Source organism: Neolamprologus brichardi, chromosome 4, assembly GCF_056152115.1.
Source record: "Neolamprologus brichardi isolate AB-2024 chromosome 4, ASM5615211v1, whole genome shotgun sequence".
Lineage (NCBI taxonomy): Eukaryota > Metazoa > Chordata > Actinopteri > Cichliformes > Cichlidae > Neolamprologus > Neolamprologus brichardi.
This window is the reverse complement of record NC_142107.1, coordinates 5,563,842-5,586,841: the sequence shown is the minus strand read 5'-3', so window position 1 is coordinate 5,586,841 and position 23,000 is coordinate 5,563,842. Positions and strand designations below refer to the sequence as shown.

Below are 23,000 nucleotides of genomic sequence, written 5' to 3'. Positions count from 1 at the left end.
AAAATAATTTAACAAATTTCCCAGAGGAACCCACCCGAGGGATTAATAAAGTTTTATCTTATCTCTTAATTTACAATGGCACTCTGTCAGGATAATTCTGACTATAAGATCACTGTGTTAATCTGAATCCTTCTGAAATGTGCTGTGAATGAATGCTGATGCAACTCACTGTGGGAAAGCTGTTAATAAAATGAATCTGTGACACATGCAACACATTCACAGAGGAAGAGGACACAAAGGGAGGACACGCAGAGGCTGTGTTAAAGTCAGAAATCCAAATCTTTAGTCAAAAACAGGCGGCGGTTACAAATAGGAAGACAACAGTCCATCAAACAGTCTACAGGGTGAAACATACAGAGAATTCAAACAGCAGTAAAAAATAACTGGACTCTGAAAAACTTAAAGCAATGTGTGACGCAATAAAAGGAAGCAGCGCAGTATATTCACTGAATTATCATCAATTACAAAAGAGAAAAGGAGAAAACCAATGATTTCTAAGAAAATAAACCTTGATGGAAACATACAGAATGTAAACTGTGTGAGTTTGGTGAACTTTGTTAGTAACAAATGAGGAAAAAAAAAAGAGAGAGACAAAAACTCAGTATTCATTAATAATTAGAAAGCATCTAAACATTCTGGTCGTGGATTTTTACAGTCTTAGTTCCGCTTGCTGTCATCATTATAATCATCATGATCAATGGCGAGGTCCTGAGGTGGCCGGGGCTGCCTCTGATGATGTCCCATGAAGGAACAGCATCTGGCACGTGTTGCTGAAACATCCCAGTACACTGGTGTAGTTTCCTCTCCAGCTGTTTGACATTTGACACTTCAACATTAAGGGGAAGAAGAAGAAACAGTGTTAGGTCAGGTGACCACATGGTTTCTAAAATAACTGACAGGAAGTAACCAGGCCGTTAGAAATGGATGGCATGTGTTTAGAGTTACTGTAGTTGGGAAACTCTACTTACCAAAAGCAGAAGCACACAGATGACAGATCAGATGCTGAATGTTGCAGGAACATGCTCATGTGTGGTGGTCATTCAGTGCTGCTCCGGCAGGTTACACAGTCCAAGACTGATATCCTGCCCATCTGAGAGTTTGAAAACACACATGCAAAGATTTATTTTGTATTACAGTCAAAGTTGGATGTTCATTTTTGTCCTTTAAAAATGTTTGTGTATTTGAAAGCACTAACATTTAAGGATGACTTGGATCGTCTCCTTTAGAGGGGAGACAAGTGTATCCACTGATCCACGTCACTTTACCTGGATGATGACTCCTCTCTCCCTCACTCAGAAACACTCCTAATATAACCAAGCAAATATATAATATTCAAGATTTATTACATCATTACAAAAACAGCAAAAACATCTCCCTTTGATTCTATTTCTCCATTCCTGCTGAACATCAGGCAAGAAATATCTCAATAAATCACAGTAAAATGTAAAGCACATATTTTCTCTGCTTTGTCTAACCTCTGCAGAGCCTCTGTCAAGAAAAACATATCTGTAAGCATAAAACAAATATACATTTCATAACACGTCACTGGACAAACCTCGGTCAGTTAATTTCCTCTGTGCAGTGCAGACGAGCATCAGTCAGCAAGTCAAGATGGTGAGATGGACTGGTGTCCTTTGTGACTCTGCTGGTTCTTCTGAGGAAACACCACCGTCTCTCCACACCGTCACCATCTGTGAGCACAAACTGCCACTCTGCCAGCATGTAGGAAATCAGATATCACACACACAAGGGTAAAACATTAGAGCTCAACTTTGAATACTTTAGATCTAAACAGATCAAACTGGCTCTTAGTTTCAACAATCAGACAAACAATGATATCAAACTGATTCTGTATGAATACAATATGGTATTTTCAATTCAGGTGTCAAATTAATTTATTAAAACTAATACAGATATATGTATATATATATTTTTTTGATAAATTAGTTTGCTAAATTATAAGAATATATATATATATTTTTTCATTTAACAATTGCAACTGAAAGAAATTAAATATTGAACAAAAATATATTGTCACATTCTGAGCATGCTCAGCATGCTGACAGACTTGAAGTTGCTACAGATTTTAAGAAGTGATAATTTTATTTTTCATCCGTTTAATCAAACATTTGATGCCTCAGCTGTCTCAGTCCTATAGCGTTCTGCAACTACAACTAACCTGAGGCTTGGATTTGGCTGCAGGTGCCCCTGTACATCCTTCTCAGCAGCACACATGTGGGTACCATTTAATCACACTTCTTCCTGAGCTTTGCTTCATCACAAGACCAAAGGTGGCATCCCATGTCACGATCTTATCATCATCCAGAAGAAACATTTGAAGAGACATCATGGAGAAGAAACATTAACGCGCCTCCTGGTTTTGTTTTCTGATCCTGTAAAAAGACTGAGGACAACAAAGCCCAGAGAACACGAGATACACAACATCCAACATTCAGACTCAACAGCCTCCATAAATGAAGAGCACCAGGTTGGTTCAGTTATAGTAGATATAAGCATACTTCACATTACTGGGTATGAATAATAATGAGGAGGTAAACTTTGAAGATGCAGAGCATAATGTCCCATCATCAGACTGTAAACAAACATCCACCAGGCTTCTTTGTTGGCAGAGGTGATGATTCTCCCATCAGGGATCAGTAGCATGTATTAACCTGTGGTATAAGCAGCAGTCACTGAAATATTACTGTTTCAGATAAGAAATCTAGCACATAAAAGCCAGGGTGGGAGGGATCTCTGCAAACTTACTTACCTCTGCAAGTGTGAAGCTCAACAAAAATCTGACTCTCCAGTCACAGACAAACAAAAAACTCCAGCTGGGAGATAGAAAACGCTGTCTGGGTCTTGCTGGATGTTGCTGGTCAGAGTCCACACATTAGCAGAGTGCTTCTTGGTCCCACTGACCCATGTGGACAGTGACTGTGGAGAACTGTTCTGGAAAATGGAAAAGAGAATTAAAATAACAAAAAGCCAAACAGGATTTCCACAAAGACTCTCTTGGAATCAGCAATAAAAAAAAAACACTGGTTCATATTTCAATTAAATATGAACAGGTTCCTTAAATGTACGCAGTTCAGATCTGATTTAATTTAATTTCCTTCACACAGCACATTTGTCCAGGCTGACAGGTAAACATAGAATTAATCTCAGGTAACATGACTCATAGTAGAGATTCAGTAAGAAAGATTGCTAGCTCTAATATTATTACCACACAATCCAAGGACACACCAACAGTTCAGATTTCTAGAACTATTTAAACAAATGTCTTCTGAATATTCAATTCAGGTTCACAGTGGGAGGATGGGGGGTGTCGTGGAATTTTTTAAATAAAGTCTGCAACACAGAAAAAGCTGTGATCAAGCTATTACTGCGTGCAGGAGAGCCAACACACATCAAACATCACAGTTCAGTCATGTCAGCGCTGCCACAGAAGTGGTGCTCCTACTCCTTTATGCATTCCAAGGAAGAGGGAGGAAGTTACAAACTGATCATACCACACTTCACGTGTCTCACTGTGAAACGGATCAGTGGTTATGCTGTTTTGTGACCTTGGCCTTATCAGCACCTGTAAAGGGATTTGTTTTCTCAAACTGCTGAAGTAAGTTCATCTAGTTTTAGAAACTTTCACTGAACAGTCTATAACAGTGTCACAACTAAGCATATGCATAAGCACTTAAATACTTTAAATGAGAATAACAGTAAATTCTATTACAGAGGCTAGAGCATGTCCCAGTAGTCATAGGTAGATGGATGAGTACTCTGATTTAAGTACGATACCTTTGGCCAGGGATTAATCTGGTGCATCGCTTCACTGCAGTCTTATGTATTTTCCCCACACCTGAATTAAAAAAAGAAGAGGTCATAAAACCCTTTCCCTTCCAGACCTCAGTTGTCCAGTTACAAATGTTGAGACCTTTCACAGTTCAACTGGGGGAGGGGTCTTCTACAATCTACTCCTAAGTTAATGACACAGTCAGGGCTTTATTACATTGAGGGCAATGTCAGTGTCTCTACAATAATTCTACATTCTATGTTAACACATTTCTAAACTCTAAAATAAGCTAAACATTTCTACAACTGCCATCACAGAAATCACTTCACACAAACCTGTGTATATTTGCATTTATTGAAAGTTTTCCTGAAACTTGCTTCTTGAACACACCTTCTTTGTGATGTGTGCAGCTTTAGAGTAATCTAAATCCAAAGTATTCATGAAAGAAACCGAAGTATTAGTCATACAGAATAAAACCCCACAAAGAGCACAATAAAGTTTTATTAACAACAATAATAATACAACATTGTTTTGGTACTTAAAAACTATGTGAACAAAACACTGGTCCTGAAACAACATCAGCACAATGTCCATGCTGTCCAGCACAAACTCAAGAGTGAGTAGCTGGAGATTTAAATAGGCAGCTCCATGTCCTCTTCCCGACTACTCGGGTATGACTGAAGTAGCGACTGCACTATAAGGTCCATACCGGCCAAATACATCTTTGCCCACCACAGCCGCACACACCCTGTGGCCAGGCTTGTACTTTTTGACCAGCACACACATGGGCAAATTCAAGGCCTTCACCTCACCGAGGATATTCCAGTCTGGGAAAGCGCCACTGCCCTTAACCTTTTCCATAGTTAGGAAGATCCTGCAACAGGGACAAAGAACAGATAAAAAAACAATATCATCAGTGAGTAACTTAAAGTCAAGATTACTAGTAAAGCCTAAGAACTGACTGACTGCTTCCATCAGGTGGTTACAAAAACTGACAGCAGCGTCACAGTGAGATCCTCATGAGGACCTTTTGTTTTTCATATTGGTTGTAGGGCTGAGAAACCACACCCTCGACACACAGTGATGAGTTCAACACTGCTTCTTACGTGTAACTGTCCATGGGTGGAGCAGAGGGGTCTTCTTCCACCACTTTCCAGAGGACAGAGAGGCCGGTGGGGTTTCTGATGAGGGCCAGATTTACTTCAAGTTTCTGAGGGATGCTATACGAGGCCGCTTCCATGTTCAGGACGGAGGGGAAGGGTCTAGAAGGAAGAGGAGGTAACGAGAGTCCGTTCTGAGGAAGGAAGGAAACTTAAGTGAGTGGGTGTGATGTACCTCAAAGAGTGGAGTGAATCAAATGTATTTTCAGCATGGGTGTATTACCTGCTCTGAGTGAGTGTGACTGGGACTCCTCGTGGCGACAGAAGAGACACATTCTGTTTTCACCTTTCGATGCTTGGGCTCTTCAAACTCTTCTTCACTGTTTTCTTTTTCTTGCTTAGCTATGTGCTCATGCTGGTTTTACACATGCCAAAATGGAAGATGTCAGTAATGATAAACAAAATGAAAAGACATTTAAAAGAACATTTTTTTGCTTGCTCAAATAGCCTCCACACATTAATTTGTGGCAAAATAAATAAAATAAAAGAGAGCGCATAGTAAAGCATCCCACCTTAAGCTGAAAAGGCCGTTGAGGAGTCAGAACTGGAGGCAGCAACTCCTCATTTGAATCAGTCGTGGCAGCTGTCATAATTTAATACAGATTATTTAAAATGAGAAGGAGGAGAAGGGAAGAGACAGGAGGAAGTAGGAAAAGGGGGATTTTTGTTATAAAAATTAAAAATGGTTGACTTTTCTTCATTACCTTCATGCGTCCTCTTTACTCCTCTTCTCGTGGTTTCCTGGGCAGAAAGAAAGCCACTAAATTAGAGGTGAAATTATTACGACAATAATAATAATAATAAATAACAATAATTATAATAACGAGTAAGTAAAGCTTATTTATATAGCATGTTATAAGAACAAAAATCAAAGTGCTTTAAAATATAAAGTATTAATATTGACCTCAAATTAAAATTATGCAAAATTTAATTCATGTATTGTTATTATTATCATCATCATTAGTATTATTATTGTTATACACTACCAGTCAAAAGTTTGGACACACCTCATTGTACAGCTTTTATTTTTACTACTTTCTACATTGTAGATACAAACTAAAGACATTAAAATATATATAGCAAGATATCTGGAATTATGTAGCAAAGAAAAATGGATCAATAATAAGTTTTATATTTTAGATTCCTTTGATTTGTTGTCAGCGCTGCAAACCCTTGGCCTTCTCTCAATGAGCTTCCTGATGTTGTCACCTAAAATGATTTTCACTTCACAGGTGTGTCAGGGTTCATTTGTGGAATTTCTTGCCTTCTTAATGGGGTTGTGCAGAAGTCAGGTTGGTACACAGCTGACTAGTTGACAACTGTTAAAATGTATATTAGGGCAAGAACCAATAGGCTAAGAAACGAGAAATGAGAGTCCATCATTACTGGAGCTCAGTCAGTCTAAAAAATAGTTTTTTTGCAGTCGCAAAAACCACCACGCCAAACTTTTGACTGGTATTAGCATAGCTTAAAATATTAATATGGGCTACTAATTTAACTGAACTTTTGATCAAAAGATTTAACTGTTAAACACTGACTGAAAAATAAAGAATGAAAAATATGTTTCTGTTATTTAACAGCAATATCTACTATGATCTTAAATATGTCCCTAACATCTCCATTTATATTACCGTATTTTTTGGACCATAAGGCGCATTAAGCGAAACAAAACAGTCAGATAAGTCAAACTTTACTCAACTCATTCTTCTTGCTTCCTCCACTTCCGAACCATTGATTCATTAATGTTGAATTCTCTCATAGCTGCTCTATTCCCATGTTGTTGCAGTATATTAATGACTAACCTCGTATTGTGGATGGATTATTTGTTCTCCTGACTGAACTTAGTCCGTTTACAGCATCCTGCCATGCAATTGCATTTGTCCCTAACCATCGGGAACCCTCACGTTAACTTTTATCGAATGGAAAAAGTTACCGTTCATCCTCCAGCTTCACCGTGTTTATGTTATGCTAACATAGCTGTGTCACTAGCGATCACGTAGCACAACATTATATACCAGCTAGCTAAACTTCAGTAACCCTACAAACGTCACCGCTGTTTAGTTTTCTGTCTTCATTTATGTTGGAAGTGATAGCAGAGCTGTACGTCTTAAATTTTTCAGAAATCTCTCAGTCAGAACATGGCATATCATGTTTAGGTGGAAACTAGCGAGCTAACTTCCTGCTAACTTCTAATTCCGTTAAATTTAATAAAATCTGTTCTCATGGATTGCCTGGATATAAAACTTAATTGTTACACCTGGTAAAGCAGCAACACTGATCATTTTATTAAAAATGAAAGAATTTAGAGTTTTTAACTCTCAGTGATGCCGCAGTGTCCGTTTGACTTTGGGACCTGAAGCGGAGTTTGCACCCAGATTACTACGGTAGATGTACTGCTCCGACAAACCATCCAGTGGTGCAGCTTACCAAAGTCATACTAAAACATTTTTTGACCAATTTTTGAGCGCTGTGTACCACATAAAATCGGTTCGAGGTCAATAAGCATAACCGGGAATTCATACATAGGCACACTGTCAATATTTGAGAAAATTATAGGATTTTAAGTGCGCCTTATAGTGCCGAAAATACCATATATATTAAACACCTCTCAAAAGTCAGAAAGATAAAACCCCAACTATCTGACTGAAGAGCTCTCTTTAGAAAAAAAAAAAGACCTCCAACAGATTCAGGATAAGGGAGGAGGCAGGTATCTGCTATCACCAGTTGGGAGGGAAAGAGATATATGCTGACAAAGATGCCAACATGCAGTCTACTTGAATTACCTGCTCTGCGTCTCTATCAGTGTCTCTCGTCTTGTCACGAAAGATACCGTCTACTTTCACTCTTTGACCCTTTGGATTCTCAAACTGCATCAACTGCTTAACTTCGGGCTCCTTCCTTATGAACCTGACGGGTCCCTAAATTACAGAGACCAAAAACAAAGATGGACAAATGAACTCAAGACAGAAAACAGACAAAGATTCAGCTGGTTGGTGATTTATTATCTTATGGAACCAGCATTACTTTTGTGTGCTTCTGTAGTTCTAATAACTGGCATATACAATCACTGGCTACTTCATTAGACAACTGAGTAATCAGCCAAACCCATAGCAGCAACTTATTCCATTTAGACATGGTCAAGAGAAACTGCTGATGTTCAAACTTTGCAAAAGGGATGCCAATAACCACTTCTTCCAACAAAAAGGTATGCAGAAGAACATCTCTAAATGCACAACAAGTTAAACCTTATAGCAGATGGGTTATAACATCAAAAGACCAAAGGGGCTGCCACTCATATCAGCTAAGAACAGGAAACTGAAGTTAAACCAATACTGGAAAATACAAAAATGGGAAAAATGTTGTTTGTTCTGTATCGTGGCTTCTGCTCCAACATTCAGACAGCAGGTTCAAAATTTGACGTAAACAACGTGAAAACATGAACCCATGGATCCTACCTTCTATCAATAGTTTGGGCTGGTGGTGACGTACTAGTGTGGGACACACACTGGGCCACTTAGCACACAGTGAGCATTGTTTAAATGACACAGCCTCTCTTACTATTCTTTCTTTGTTCATTCCTTTATAACCCCAGTATAACAATCTTCCGATGGCGGCTTCAACAAGATAACTCACCATGTCACCAACCTCAAACTAGTTTCTTAAACATCAGATCTCAATCCAGTAGAGCACCTTTGGGATGTGGTGGAACTGGAGATAGACGTGCAACTGACTAATCTGCAGCAACTGTGTGACTTATCATGTCAATATGGACCAAAATCTCGGAGCAATCTTTCCAGCACCTTGTCATGAAGAATGAAGCCAAAGCGAGACCAATCCAGTACTAACAAGGTTTACCTAGTAAAGGGTCATATGAGTGTACGTGCAGTTATGTAATATTGCTTATTTTTAAAGGATCCTACCTCATACTCCAATGGGCTGTTAGGAGTTGGAGGACGCCGCTCCTCATTTAAATCTGCCATGGCAGCCATCAAAGCTTATGTGGATTATGTAAAATAACAAGTGACAGAAGGGATGGGAAATAGCAGGAAAAGGGATGTAGTTTATTCATATGCTGATTCATATTATTACATTTCAAGGTATTATAACAGCTTATTGTATCTGCAGAGAAAGAACGTTAGCACAAGCAAAATAGGATACGCATTTTAGATTTGAGGTACACAAACATTTACATGTGTGAAACCAAAATACTCTTGTTTTACAAAGTAAAGACATTTTATAAATGGGACATGACAATCTAAGAACTTCTTAGTAAAAAACATCTTAAAGGATCTGCATCATCGGTATAATAACAAAGACGCTAGCGGCCCAACTTGTGCCCAACTTATTAATCTATTTAAATATTTCCCTGAGACAGACTTGACTGGTTACTCTATCATTGCTGAAATAGAAGTATATCCCTTTCTTCTTTTGGGGTTCAAAATAAAAGCTTATAACTGGTAGCATTACCAGAATACATACAGAAATTAGTAAATCTCCATTTTCACATGTGCACATATACTACACAGGTCATGCCCATCCATACAAATGCAAAACTATACACCTTAACACATTAAAAACTCCTGCATGTGAATAAACTTACCTTTACTGTCAGCACGCATCTTCTTAAGTGTCTGTCTTGTGATTTCCTGGATAGAAAGAACCAATAAGCTTTGAATATGAACCCCAATGCAGATGTTTTACTGTGAAATTTTGCCCTGAGACCTTTCAAGAAGCTGCTGACCCCAACAAAATTTTAAATCAATAAGTGATTTTAAACTATTTTTAAAAAACTGACTAAATAAACAATGGCATATTTACCATCATCTGAAAGAGCCCTCCGTTCTTGGTTCCATCTATTGAGAAATAAAATGGCATTGAATAAATATTAATTTCAGCAAGAAATACAAAGTGATATTAATGTGCTCGGTAGGTTCTTACTCTGTGAAACAGCTTCCATGTCTCTTTCTTCTGAATTTGTTCTGCGGATTAAATGAAATTGTAACAAAACTGATCAAATAAATCACAACCATAAAGTCACATCAGGGTCTTCATTTTTAAAGATTAATATATTAGAGCTGGTTCTACATACCTGACCAGAGTAGGCGCTGCATTCTGAAAGTTAAAATGGTAAAATTGATCATGTTGCGTTAGGATTTTTAAATTAGTGCATGTACACAATGAATAGTGTTTCAATATTAAATTCCATAAAATTACTACTTAGACATTTATCATTACACTATAAGCAATAAAGTGTATAAAATGTGATTAATTGTACTGTGCATTTTGTCTTTGTTACCTTTTTTTGCATCTTTGTTACGTAGTCAATAGCAGCTTCTGCTCTTTTAGACAATATTTTAACTCGTGCCTGTGGGGAAAAAAAAAGTGTGTTAGGGTTTGTTTGGATTTTTTTGTTTGTTTTTTCTTTTTTTATTTAAACACTACTTCGTCTTAGGCCCCAGTCACACAGGCCTAGAGACTGCCTGGAAACCACTGATTGCTATGAAATTAGAAAGAAAAAAAAAAAGTGGAATCCCCAGCCTCTGTCATGCAGACCAGTTAGTAAGACTGGCATCACATTGTGGGAGGTTACTTGCTGTTGCTAGGTGAAACTAATTGCAAAGACGTATATGGTTCGGCACCAAAAACCTCCGTGATTGCTTCGATGGCTTAGTTTGAATGCAAGACACTGACTTATTTACAGTGCCAACTACTCGCTAAGCAGTACCGAAACTGTAAGGAATACTACAGCAACAGGAAATTAAGACAGCTCATCTTCAAAAGTTAAGACTTTTTGAAAAGCATTGGTTTCAGAGCTAGTGAAAAATACAACCTTTACTTTAATGGCAGTGTTCATGCTTCAAGTTTCACTCCTGCTCATTTTTTAGTTAGCAAGTGTTAGGAGACAGGCCGTCATCGCCCATTCAAACTACAGGCAACCATGGCAATCTGGTAGAGACCAGAGAAGGTTCTGTGGCACAGCACACTCTTTACAACCATTTTTACCAATTAACAGCAAGCAACCTGCCACAAACACTTGCTCAATGATCAGGGAATAAACAATATTTTCCCCAGGTAACTGGAGTTGCAGACTCTCTAGACCTGCAAAAAAAAAAAAAGGTGCGCACACAAATTCAGCTCGATTCCCTCTAATCAAGAAATTTTTTCTGTGAAGAATTTGGCAAAGTCATTGCAGGCCATGGTTGAATGAAGTTCAGCTGCCACTGACACAGGAGGGTTTGTTAGCCTGTCAACTGTAGAAAATAAGACCCGAGCATTATGGCTGTTTTTAGTGATGATGTCAGAGAAGTAGGACCTTCTTGCACTCCTCAGTTGTAAATTATAATTGTGAAGTTTCTCTTTATAGATGTCATAATGAACCTGGAGGTTTGTTTTTCTCAATCTGCGCTCAGCTTTCCTACACTCTTTTTCATTTTTCACCAGTGTGGAGTTTCTCCATGGAGACCTTTTCCTACCAGAGATAACCTTCACCTTAATGGGAGCAATTGTATCCATTACATTTAACATTTTAGCATTGAAGCTATTGACGAGCTCATTAACTGACCCTCTGGACAGGTCAGGTGTTAATGGGAAGACCTGGTTAAAAATCGCACTACTGTGTTCAGTTATACACCGTTTTGTGATCACTGCTGTTGATATATTTGTGTGGGCTGAGATTTTACTTTCAAAGAAAACACAGTAATGATCAGACAGGCCCACATCAGACACAGTAACTTTTGAAATGCTCAGGCCTTTGGAGATCAGTAGGTCAAGAGTGTGTCCTCTGTTATGTGTGGGCTCTGTTACATGCTGAGTCAGCCCAAAGTTGCCCAGAGTGTTACTCGGGTCTTTAGTCCCTTTGTCCTGAGGGTTGTCCACATGGATGTTAAAATCCCCAACAATAATTACACAGTCGAAATCAACACAGATCACAGACAGCAGTTCACTGAGGTCATTAAAAAAGTCTGTGCAGTATTTGGGAGGCCTGTAAACATTAAGAAACACAACTTTGGATGGGGCCTTCAGCTGTAAAGCCACATATTCAAAAGACTGAAAACTTTGTAAGGTTCTTTTTGATTTGGAAGGAAAAGTAAGCGCAGACAGAGTCCTAGGGGGTGTCCAAAAAGTGATTTATTAAACACACACTTATTATACAGTGCGGGAAGCCGGTCTTCGCCTTTCGGCCCGTTACAAGAAGCAATATAGCCTTTATGACGTCAGAACAATTCCTGGGACTCATCTTTCCAGAACAACAACACTTTCCCAGAATTGATACCAGATGTTTCCCATCATCGGTGTTTGGGAACATAACAATTGTGTAAGACGAGTGTACAGTTGTGTAAGATTGTAGGTCCAGGCCAACGAAAGGTGAGTGTCCTTATCTGACTTTCTGCGAATGTGTTTTATTCTGCGTGCTCTGGCAGATTTACTAAATGATAAATGATACATGATAATATTGGTGATAACCTGATGATAAGTGATACAGACTAATGAAGTAATGATGAAATAATGACCGTGCATGTGAATAATAACACAGTTACAGTAAAATAACATTCCTTGACATGACAACTCCTCCTCTTGGGCTCGCTTGCGAGACCAACCTTCACCAGGATTTGTCTCACTCCTCCGTCCAGCCTACAATCTCCCTCAAGGGCATCATGGACCCAGGCGTCGCTGAACCAGCTGAGCCCGAGCTCAGGGCCCTCTCCAGCATCTTTACCAAAACTCGCCGGCCAGAGGGATGAGACAACATCCTATCATTAATATACCAAGAAAAACAACAAAAGAAAACATGGCAGACATAACAACACTCTTCCATTGCCCAAAGACAGACGTAAACCAGTCCCCCGGTCCCGTGTTCACACCTGATTGCTCATGCATGGTTTTAGATAACATTTTCAGACTCTCAAGCGCTCTAGTAACCGTACCGTCTGGGGCCGTATTGTTGGGTATGAAGGTACAGCACATGTCCCCAAACATGGCACACACACCACCCTTCTCAGCCAACAACATGTCAAGGGCCATTCGATTTTGGATTCCCATTAACGACGTCGGGCCTAATTGTTCCGCAAGGCCTTCTACCGTGTCCCTAGTGAGATTAGAGAGTCTCAGCACATTATAATGGACATAGTTAATGCGATCAACATTTTTATTTGGAGTTATCCATAGAAACACACTTTCAAAGCCGGCCGCTACCAGGAGACAGCTGCTTACATTGAAATGATTCATTAAATAAGACCGCAACCCCTCCTCCTCTCCTGCTCACCCTCAAACTACAGTTTTATCAGTGAGGCCTCACTGATAAAACTGTAGTTAGGAGGGGTCGTCTCGATGAGAACAGCTCCACTGTTACTTTGGTCCAACCAAGTTTCAGTTAAAAACATAAAATCGAGGCTGTGCTCAGTGATTAAATCATTAATTAAAAATGTTTTCCCAGCGAAAGATCTAACGTTTAATAAAGCCAACTTAAGTGTTTTAGAGGTATTACTTGTCCCCTCGTGTTTGGGAGCAGTCTGTGGCACACGAGGTATGTTTACTATATTTAAAGATCTTTTAGAGTGCAGCTCTCTGTGTTTTGACCAGGCCACATGTCTCCTTCTGTCACCTAAAAGTACAGAAATTTTAAAACCTTCTAGTAAACAGGGTCCCAGCTTCTCCTGGGAAAAGTCGCCACTGCCATAATCCTCGCAGCCCGGACCCTTCACACATCACACATCAGACTGCGGAGACAGGGCATGAAGGTGGTAAGGAGGAACTAAGGGGGGCGAGGCTGGGCAATGTGACTTCGATTGCTCTGTTGAGGGTGGGGCTCGATGGCGAACCTTTGGCTGCTCTGGTGGGGGGTTTATGGGGGACAAAAAGGGATTGGGCCGGGGGGTAGATCTGAGCCCAGCATTGACCCGCTCCATCATCGCCTCAGTGAATTTCAGGTGTGGGGAGGAGGGAGAAAGGGAGGGGGAGGAGGGTGATGGCCTGTCAGGGGTTTGGGGGACTGGGGAAGGTCGTGGTCCCTGGTCCTGGTCGTTGGTGTTGTTGAGAGAGTTGGAGGCAAATAGGGACCCCTCTTCTTGCCTCTGATGTCTCTCCCTTCTGAGGCTCTTCCCAGGTGGGGGCAGATGGAGCTCCTCCTCAAGGTTTCTGCTGGGCTTTGTCTGTTCTTGGAGTACTGTTTGTTCCTCTTTATGAGATAACTCCTCGTTTATCTCAGCCTTGGCACCAAGCACAGATGGATGACGTATGGAATAAAACAAGTTGGAGGTGAACAGTTTCACCCCTGACTTGTTAAAATTAAATCCATTTGCTTTAAATAGATGCCTGCGTTCCCAAAAAATATTAAAGTTGTTGATAAAATGCACTGAGTGGTCAGTACATGCTGATATGAGCCATTTATTCAGTGTAAACAACCTGCTGAATCTCTCGTCTCCTCCTCTGACCGGCGGCACAGGTCCACTGATGAATACAGCTGCATTCAGAGAGTTTACAGTATTTAATAATCCAGTAAAGTCCCGCTTCAGAACCTCAGACTGTTGTTTGGACACATCGTTTGACCCTGTATGCAGAACAATGTTTGTCACAGTTGGATATTCATCTGCAATTTGAAGAATTCTCTCCTTCAGGTTGTTGACCATATCCTTAGGAAAGAGGACTTTAGTGTTCTTACCGCACATCCTTTGTACATCCTTTACGGCAGAGTCACCCACAATCAGAGTTTCAGGCCTAGCCTTTAGCTTTCCCTGTGGCCTTTTACTTTTCAACAGATTTTCAGACCTTACTTCGCTACTTTTAGATGGATGGTTGTCCGATATAGATCCAGGGTCCTTTGATAGTGGAGCAAATCTGTTCTGCAGTTTCACATTCAGTTGTTTTGGAGGTTTGTTGTTAACCTTCCTATTCACGGTTGTCCAGTCCTGTTTCCTCTCGTATACAGGAGTAGAAGAGCTTCTCTGTCTCGTAGGAAGTGAAGGCCAGTCGGTTTCAGAGATTTCAGCTTGCTGTGCTCTGCCTGTGATACGTCCTCCCCCTTCCAGAAGACATGATTTATGCCTTGGTTTTGCACCAAGACAGTCCAGGGGGGGATTATCGCTTGAGGATTTATAATAGTGCACAAAGTCTACTTTCTTGGTCATGTTATCTGTGCTCCTTAGCTGTGTACTAGCTTGCTCATCGCCATTGTTTTGAATCAAAGGCAAGGTTGTTTCATTTCCACACAGTCCATTTACCTCCACGTTTACTTCTAAGCGATGAATTTTTGTCTCCAGTACTGCAATCTTCTGCAGGAGGCTGTGGTAGTCATCTGTGGAGAGGGAAGGCATCTTGTTGCTAGTTAGCCTAGCGGTTAGCACCTTTCCAGGCTATTGAGGCTGTTCGGTGCCCAGACGCTGTAATCAGGCTTCAGCTGTGTCTAGGCCACAGACACACGGAGCGCTGAGGATAAGGTAACTATAAAAATGTTGCTGTTTCTGTTAAGAACACTTTAGTCCTAATGATCTATAAGTGTCCAGAAGCTATCGCAGGTAAGCTCATATGGAAAAAAAGGGAAAAAAATCAGCATAAAAATCAATAAAAGAAGCAAAGCATCTAAGTATAGATGCCCAAAAGTTTTACCGCTTGCTCTAAAATTTAGGAACAAATGCACAAAAAAAGAACATGACAGACCTAGAGACTGATTTTAAGATAGCTTGGTGACATTAAAACAGGGAAGCATGGAGAGAGACAAGAAGAAAGACCGAAAAAAAAAGAAAACAATGGGCGGCGATGAATATGTCCACACGTGAGATGCCATTAATTAAAAACTGGACAGATATGTAAACATATGCAGTACTGACCTCAAGTTTTTCAATGGACCTTTCAAAGTTCACTCCATGTTCAAGCTTTTGAATACTTTCTATTAAACCCTGGAGTTTAGTTTCAGTTGCACTGGGAACCTCCTGCTCCATCAGCTTTTGCACCTGTACGCAAAAACACATGTATACTGCTGTGTTCATTTTTCAAGTGAAAAAAAAAAATATTTTGTAGCCGTCTTGCACACACAGCATATTTATGATCTACAGATTTTCAAGGCTCTTTCAGGAAGGGGCTGTGAATGTAATCTAAAAGCTATCGCCTGAATGTCTTGGGATAATTTACAAAAAGTCTTGTTTACATCATTGTTCAGGAGTAGAACATTTTCCCCTTAAGTGTTCCCATAATAGGGTGCCCAAAATTTTAGACATATCATAATTAACAGGAATCCACACAGGATCAATTAAAAATGATTGTCTGTTAATGAACAAAAAATACAGTGTTTTGACCGTTTGTTTTTTTAATGTGTTTTTTTTTTTTTTTTTTAAATTGTGTGCACACAACTGTATACAGATGTTTATCTAACAGAAACAAAGGGCAGAACTGCATGCAGTAGACTCAGATGTTAGTGCTATCCAGCAGATAAAATGCCATTTACAACCATGCACAAAAAAGCAACAGTCTGTTAGAGTGATTTTGTTAAAAGTTGTCATTGTTGTGCTTAAAATTTGTAAATCTTGTCTTGAACTGCATGATTAGATATTTTTCTGTTAATCCTTAAATGTAGGAATTTGGGGCAAGCTTTTTAGCTCTAGTTTCCAACTGCAGGCCCACTTGCATATAAGGTTCTGGTTTCCTTATATGGTAAGGAATGTTCACTGCCTGCGAGTGCAGAACTAACACAGTCACACAAACTCCAACGTTGTTTCTTACCTCTGACTGGGAGAAGTCCATCTTCATGTTATCGGCTCCAGCAGAAGCTAGAGTCAGGGGTCGCCTCTTCATTCTTCATCCAGACGCACAAACTGAACATTAGTTAGTGACGTGTGTAACTCTGCATCAAGTAGCAAGAGTGTAACTCATAGGTTGTGCCTTGCAGAGAAAGAATGAAAGGTACTTGCATTAAAACAGTTTAAAATGTTGCCCATACCTTGCAACATTTAACATATTACATGTATATTACCCATTAGCCGTTTCCAATCATGATTATCATACAATGAAAACAAGGTAAGACATTAAGTTCAAGAATGAAAAGTATCTAAATATTGCCCTCTGCTCCTAAAATCCCTTTACTGCCTCAAGAAAAGGTTCATAGCGGAGATGTCAAACATACAGCCTGTGGGCCAAAAGCAGCCCACCAAATCACTGGATAGCTTTGGAAAATGTTTACATTTCAAAGAAGGAGGGCATAAAATTGGGATGTTTAACTGTATTTTGATCAATTTTAAAGTTTTCTTACTCCTTTGTAAGTATTAGCCTCTTATTTCTTTATTTTTTACAGTGTAAGCTTAAAGAGCCCTGATGCAGGTTTCTTCTGTTCATTAGTGCTGCAACGATTCGTTGACATAATCAATGATGTTGACTATAAAATGTTTTTTGACATATAATTTTATTGTCAGCACGTCTTAATACTAATACATCGTAAATGTGTTTTTGTAAGTGCAGTATACTACAGGAAGCTATTGGGACAGTATCATCAACATCGTCTGCCAAGACTACACTTAATGCTAACGAAAAAGAACGCTGCACAAACGGCAAAATGGCAGAAAATGGAAACTAAGAATTGTTAAAAATCTGAAAGCATTTCACAGAAAACAAAAAAGAAAGAAAAAACAAAGTTAAATGCAGACTGCTTTCCATCTTCGACAGCAACACTGCAGTGCACGAGCACTTGATATGCTGGCACTCTGGAGCTGTGACATCAACTCTGATTGGGTCAGTTTTCAGGGGTTACGTTTTTTTTTTATCTAATGAGTGAAATGAGACAGTAAAACTGTTAAGAGATATATTCTAAAACACTTCTTCATCTGAGAATCAGAGAGGAGAAACACACAGATTTTCTTGCTAGCAAGGGCAGCTCTGAGCTCACACACAAGAGTGAGCCTCAAAGACTAGCAATGAGAGACTTTATACTTCAGTGAGCGTTTGTTCCTTACATTGGAATGTGGAGGTGTATATGTATGTGTGTGTGTGTGTGTGTGTCAGAGTGTGACCCCATAAACGACTTCCCTTAACCTGCTGGTCTGGAAAATCCAACAGTTCATCTATATGTAAAAAAGGCACTTAGCCTAAAACTGACATAGCTACGTTAATCCTACCGTAAAACAATAAGACAAGGTACGACCTTTCCCATGCTCCTAGGATGTGGGGGTGAATGCCAGAACACCCTGGAATGTTACAGACCTCCTAGGATGAGACATTATTTCAATATGCCACCAACTATATACTTCTAAACACAAATGATTACATGCAGTATTCTACCATATGCAAACTTATATCATTAAAAGATTATACTGGCTACTAAATACAATTTTCCATTGACAAAAACATTAAACAAGAGTAGCTACACTGTCTCCTAGGTCGTTTTCTCACATTAATATTATCGTCTATTGTGAATAGTAAACCTCTTCCACCTAATGTTAGGTTGTTAATCTGTGAGTTGGGCCATATCAGTAATTAATCATAAATGTAATCAGTTAAACAGTGTAATTGGCATTGAACACTACACTATCTGTGAAACTATCATAGACAACCAAATTTGTAAGTAGTAGCAGTCTTTTCTTATTCTGTTTTACTAGTATTAAGCATAGGCGTATAGATGAGTTTGTCTTGTACAGAGGCTCTTGCACCTGTCAAATGGCTGAAGACTAGGGATGGGTACCGGTATCCGGTGCCATTATGGCATCGGTTCTGACATAAACGGTACCGAAACCGAAAAGCAGCACACATTTCGGTGCTTTATTTCGGTGCTTTTTTTCCCTGAGATGTCATACACTTTGAATTCTAGCCAATCTAGCAAACACCATCGTAGTTACATGCGGCTGTCTTCTTGTTTGATGGCAGATACTCCCTTCACCCTGGCCAAAAAGGCTAAAATGCCCAAAGAAAAAGAGGGAAACAGCTAAACATGAGATGTTTTTAGACAAAGTGTGTGTTCTTCATTCTTTAAGCACCGGTTCAAGCACCGGTTCGAGCACCGTTTAAGCACCGGCACCGTTTCAAAAGTACCGGTTTGGTACTGGTATCGGATAAAACCTAAACGATACCTATCCCTACTGAAGACATGACAGAGAGCATCATCTCAAAGATTAGAGCAAGCGTCACTCCAGAGCATGTCCACTGCAATCGTGAATTCATGAAATGAATCATCTGTAAACTTTGTTAACTTGTTACTTTGGACTGAAAACCTACGTTTATTTTAAAGCTTGCCATTTTTAATTTCTTATTTGCACTTTTTTAAAATTAAATACTAGTAGCACTTTAATATGTATTACCTGACATTTGATGTTGAGTAATCCTATAGATTCATTTGATTATTTTTCAATTCACATGTTTCCCAGATCATTATTTTAATTTGCACTGGGATGAGACGGAGTGATATTCACAAGTGGGCAGACTTGAGCACGTGAGGTATGGAGGCTAGTACACGTTAGATAAGAGTTACTGAAATAATCGTTGACTAATCAAAGAGAAATTGGCAGATTAGTTGACTACCAAAATAATATTTAGTTGCAGCCCTACTATTTATTACACCAACATTTGTTTAATGTGACAGACCTACACTCCTGTAAATTAAAAGGTCTCGGGGGTTAAATATGCAGCTTCTCTACACTCACAGAAAGGGGAATTATCAGGAGGTGTGCATTTTGCCAGGTTCACTACTAGCAGTGCTATCAGGGCAGGAGACGTTCACACCTGTGCGTCCAAACTGCAAATGAATCGCGCATGAGCAAAGCCGCTGCTCCCGCACTGACTGTAACGCAGTCAGTTCTTCCTTTACTGTTATGCTGTTTTGTGGATCACAAGGTTTAAAACTACTTATAAACACACACACACAAATTAATTCCACCAGAGTGCCAATCTCGGGTCACTTTTGCCAGTCCAGGCCCGGATAAAGGAGCAGGGTTGGAAATGAATCCAGCGATTTTTAGGACATTAAAAGACAATAGCGATTTTCCTTACTGAGGAGCTGCCAACACTGGCTATAATGTGCCTGCAACAACCGCCAATGCAGCTTTTTGTTTTTTCACTCCTATTATGCTGCAAAATGTATTTAGAGTATTGGTTCTAGTTTCCCCAGTAAACCCGCTGTGTATGCAGTAATACAGCGCTGAGCTCGGTTGGAGCTGCCTGTGCTTATCTGATTATACAGGAAGCTGCTCGTGTCTGTGAGGGCTCCGTTATTACTACTACTACTAATAATTATGAGCCATAATTTCATTTTCTTTGCACACAATGCTAACTTTTTTCGCTCTTACGTAATGTTGGATCATTTAATGATGCTTTAAAAAGCAAACAAACAAAAAAAACACTGAACAATGACACTTAAAAATGGATTAAACCCCTCGCTAATTTTTAGCTATTTGAAACCACTGGAAACCAGTCTACTGGTTAGCAAACCATTAAAAAGCAACAGAGTCGCTGTTTATAGACATGCCGTAGTTTCAAAACAGAGAGTTAAAAATTAAATGAGTGTTTATAGCGGCAGTACCTTCTATGGTGCTTGATTTCTTCTTAGCGTTTTTCGTCTTCTTCGTGTTCCTCTTATTGGCGGTTTGGAAAAACCGATTAGCGCCACCCACAGGATTAAACAGTACTGCAAATGAAGTGTTAACAAGCAATGAGTCTAGAAAATTAATCTTATCAACGTGTATGGATACAATAACAGGTCTCTAAATAGAAACATGATGTTAAACTTAAGTAAATTAATTGCAAATTGGAGTAATACATATGGTTCTACCCAGGTAATAACTGGAGGCGATTTTAACCTGGCACCTAACTCATGGCTTGACAGGCAACCACAGAGAGGGAAACAACCAGAACACGATAGCATTATTTGTGACTTTTGTACAACAACTAATATGATGGATTATTGGAGGATGACAAACCCAAATACGAAGAAATACACTTGGTTTAGTCCAACAAATAAGAACGTATGTTCAAGACTAGATTATTGGCTTGTCTCCCAAACAGTATCATCATATGTTACTAAATGTGAAACCCAATCAACCCCACTTACTGATCATTGTCTGATAAGTCTCTCATTATCTCTACGTAAACAACAAAGATCTGAGAATTTATGGAAATATAACAATAGTTTATTACAAAACAAAGATTTCTGTACACAAGTTTAAAAAATTCAATTAGAAATTAACAATTTGATGATGACTAATGTCAATAAATGGGAATGGTTTAAATATAGTGTCAAACAACTAGCTATAGAAACGGGAAAGAAAGTGTCTGCCCTACGCATATGTAAACAGAAAAATCTAATCGAACAAATACATTTATTATGTGGTAGGCCTTGTATGACTGCAGAAGAGTCAGAATGTTTACAATCTTTACAAAATCAACTAGATGAGGTGTACTTGATTAAGGCTAAAAGAGCATATGTAAGGTCTAAAGCCAAGTGGATTGAACATGGGGAAAAAAATTCATCTTATTTCTATAGTCTTGAGAAGCGCAGACAAACAAAGAAAAAAATAACTAAATTGAGTGAGGATGGCACTATGAGAGAGGAACCAAACCAAATTAGTGAGGAAATTAACATATTCTATAGTAATCTGTATAAACCAAGAACCGAAAAAGAGAATGCAGACATATTTTTTGATATGAGGGGATGATATGTGGGGATTAGAGAAATATTTTTGCTGCTATTGTTAATAATCATCCTCATTACCATTGCATTAGTAATACAATCTGCAGTATTGATATTGTATTCAGATGTTTAAACATATTGGTACCCAATTAGCCTTTATTACAGGTGCAGTTATAACCACATTAAACTGTTGAGTTAAATCAATAATCTTAAATGCTTTTGAATGCTTGTTATAATCTTAAATGTGTAAGTGCTGATTCTGATAAAAGAAAGGCCTAACTCTGAGTACACTCTGTGTCAAAGTAGACAGGAAGTGCAGGCTTTTGCAGAGCGTGCTTGTGAAAGTTACTTTGAGGAGCTGTGGGGAGGATGCTATTTGAATAATGTCACGGATTCAAATATTGGGGATGGATACAGGAGGAAAACCAAAATAACAACACTGGTCCAGCCGGGTTGAGTCAAACGATGATTTAATGAAAACACGCGTGGGAGATGGACACTGTGTGCAGACAGCATCAGATCTCCAAATGGTGGAGCATTGATCAAACTCTAGTGGCCCCCACCTAATCATAAAGGTCTAAACATTCACATTTTTCTCTCACACGGCGCCTAAGCTACGACCTTGGCTCCCTGTTTATCTGCTCCTGCTGAGATGGGGCAGAAAACCTCTCAGTATGTTCTGTTCTCTTCTAATCAGACAAATAAGGCGATGACTTTCTGCGAACAGTATTTCTTATAACTCAGCAGTATAATGCATCATAAAACAATATCATTCATTCACAATAAATCAGCAGTCTAATGTAATGCAAATCAGTTTAACAAATGTAATAGTTATCACCTTCTTCTAATTCAGGAGAATAATGCAAACTAAAACTACATAATAATTCACAATCTTTAATTAGGGGTCTAACATGGCATAAAATAATATTGTAATCCAACACTAACCAGGTTATTCATTGTTATCTTTTAGTCATTTATATCCTTTTTATTAAGCTTTGAAGTAGGGGCATTCATTTGATTAAAACATTTATTCAATATATTACACATATAGTTTCAGTTGTGTACGTGCTGGCCTTCTGTCTGGTGGAAAAGGTTACAAGGTTCAGCTGGTGAGGTGAGAGGTGAAACTGAGTGCATTTCATGTTGACACACACACACCCGTACACACCCACCCACACACAGTGGATAGACTCATATATAGGTGAGAGGTTAATCATGTTTGCTTGCAACTGCAAAAATGTCTCTGTAAAAAGAGGAACAGTTTCTTGCTGTCTCTGCAAAAAGAGGAACAGTCTCTTGCAGGATTTGGGTCTGGTGTTCCAGACGACAAGCGAAAGTCAGAAGGTTGACAGGAAGCATCTGTCGTGGAGACGGAGACAATGTTCTTTTTAAACTGTGTTAAAAGTCATTGTGGTGTGCATTAAAATCATCGTTTGACTTCACCTGGCTGGAT

The 23,000-nt window shown here is 39.2% G+C and overlaps 2 protein-coding genes across 7 annotated transcripts; both read right to left on the bottom strand.

The window, feature by feature from the left end:
- Positions 1-3,985: 3,985 nt before the first annotated feature.
- On the bottom strand, positions 3,986-20,487 carry atf7ip2 (activating transcription factor 7 interacting protein 2). Of its 6 annotated transcripts, none has more exons than XM_087839674.1 (16): positions 20,441-20,472; positions 18,074-18,135; positions 16,663-16,735; positions 15,774-15,896; positions 10,247-10,315; positions 10,040-10,062; positions 9,889-9,929; positions 9,769-9,803; positions 9,551-9,596; positions 8,871-8,944; positions 7,734-7,868; positions 5,655-5,691; positions 5,463-5,533; positions 5,174-5,305; positions 4,897-5,084; positions 3,988-4,664 (listed from the first exon to the last, which is right to left on the bottom strand). In XM_087839674.1, exons 3-16 carry the CDS (start codon positions 16,732-16,734, stop codon positions 4,454-4,456), a joined length of 1,257 nt encoding a protein of 418 aa, XP_087695800.1. In that variant the 5' UTR covers position 16,735; positions 18,074-18,135; positions 20,441-20,472; the 3' UTR covers positions 3,988-4,453. The 6 variants fall into 6 exon arrangements, with proteins under 6 accessions (XP_087695801.1, XP_087695800.1, XP_087695798.1 ...); XM_087839673.1 differs by having other exon boundaries at positions 3,989-4,664; positions 16,663-16,821; positions 18,048-18,135; positions 20,441-20,468; XM_087839672.1 differs by lacking the exon at positions 20,441-20,472 and having other exon boundaries at positions 18,048-18,135.
- LOC148102907 (uncharacterized) lies at positions 10,324-15,766 on the bottom strand. The gene has a single exon (XM_087839671.1). The coding sequence runs from the start codon at positions 15,258-15,260 to the stop codon at positions 13,656-13,658; it is 1,605 nt and encodes a 534-aa protein (XP_087695797.1). The 5' UTR covers positions 15,261-15,766; the 3' UTR covers positions 10,324-13,655.
- Positions 20,488-23,000: the final 2,513 nt, after the last annotated feature.

Excerpts from the sequence above, each read along its gene's own strand:
- LOC148102907 (XM_087839671.1), bottom strand. The coding sequence starts at position 15,260 with ATGCCTTCCCTCTCCACAGATGACTACCACAGCCTCCTGCAGAAGATT.
- atf7ip2 (XM_087839672.1), bottom strand. The coding sequence starts at position 18,082 with ATGGGAAAGGTCGTACCTTGTCTTATTGTTTTACG. Across the intron at positions 9,597-9,768 it reads GAGGGCTCTTTCAGATGATG|GAAATCACAAGACAGACACT; the intron begins GTAAATATGCCA and ends CTTTCTATCCAG. Across the intron at positions 8,945-9,550 it reads GATGCGTGCTGACAGTAAAG|CTTTGATGGCTGCCATGGCA; the intron begins GTAAGTTTATTC and ends AATCCACATAAG.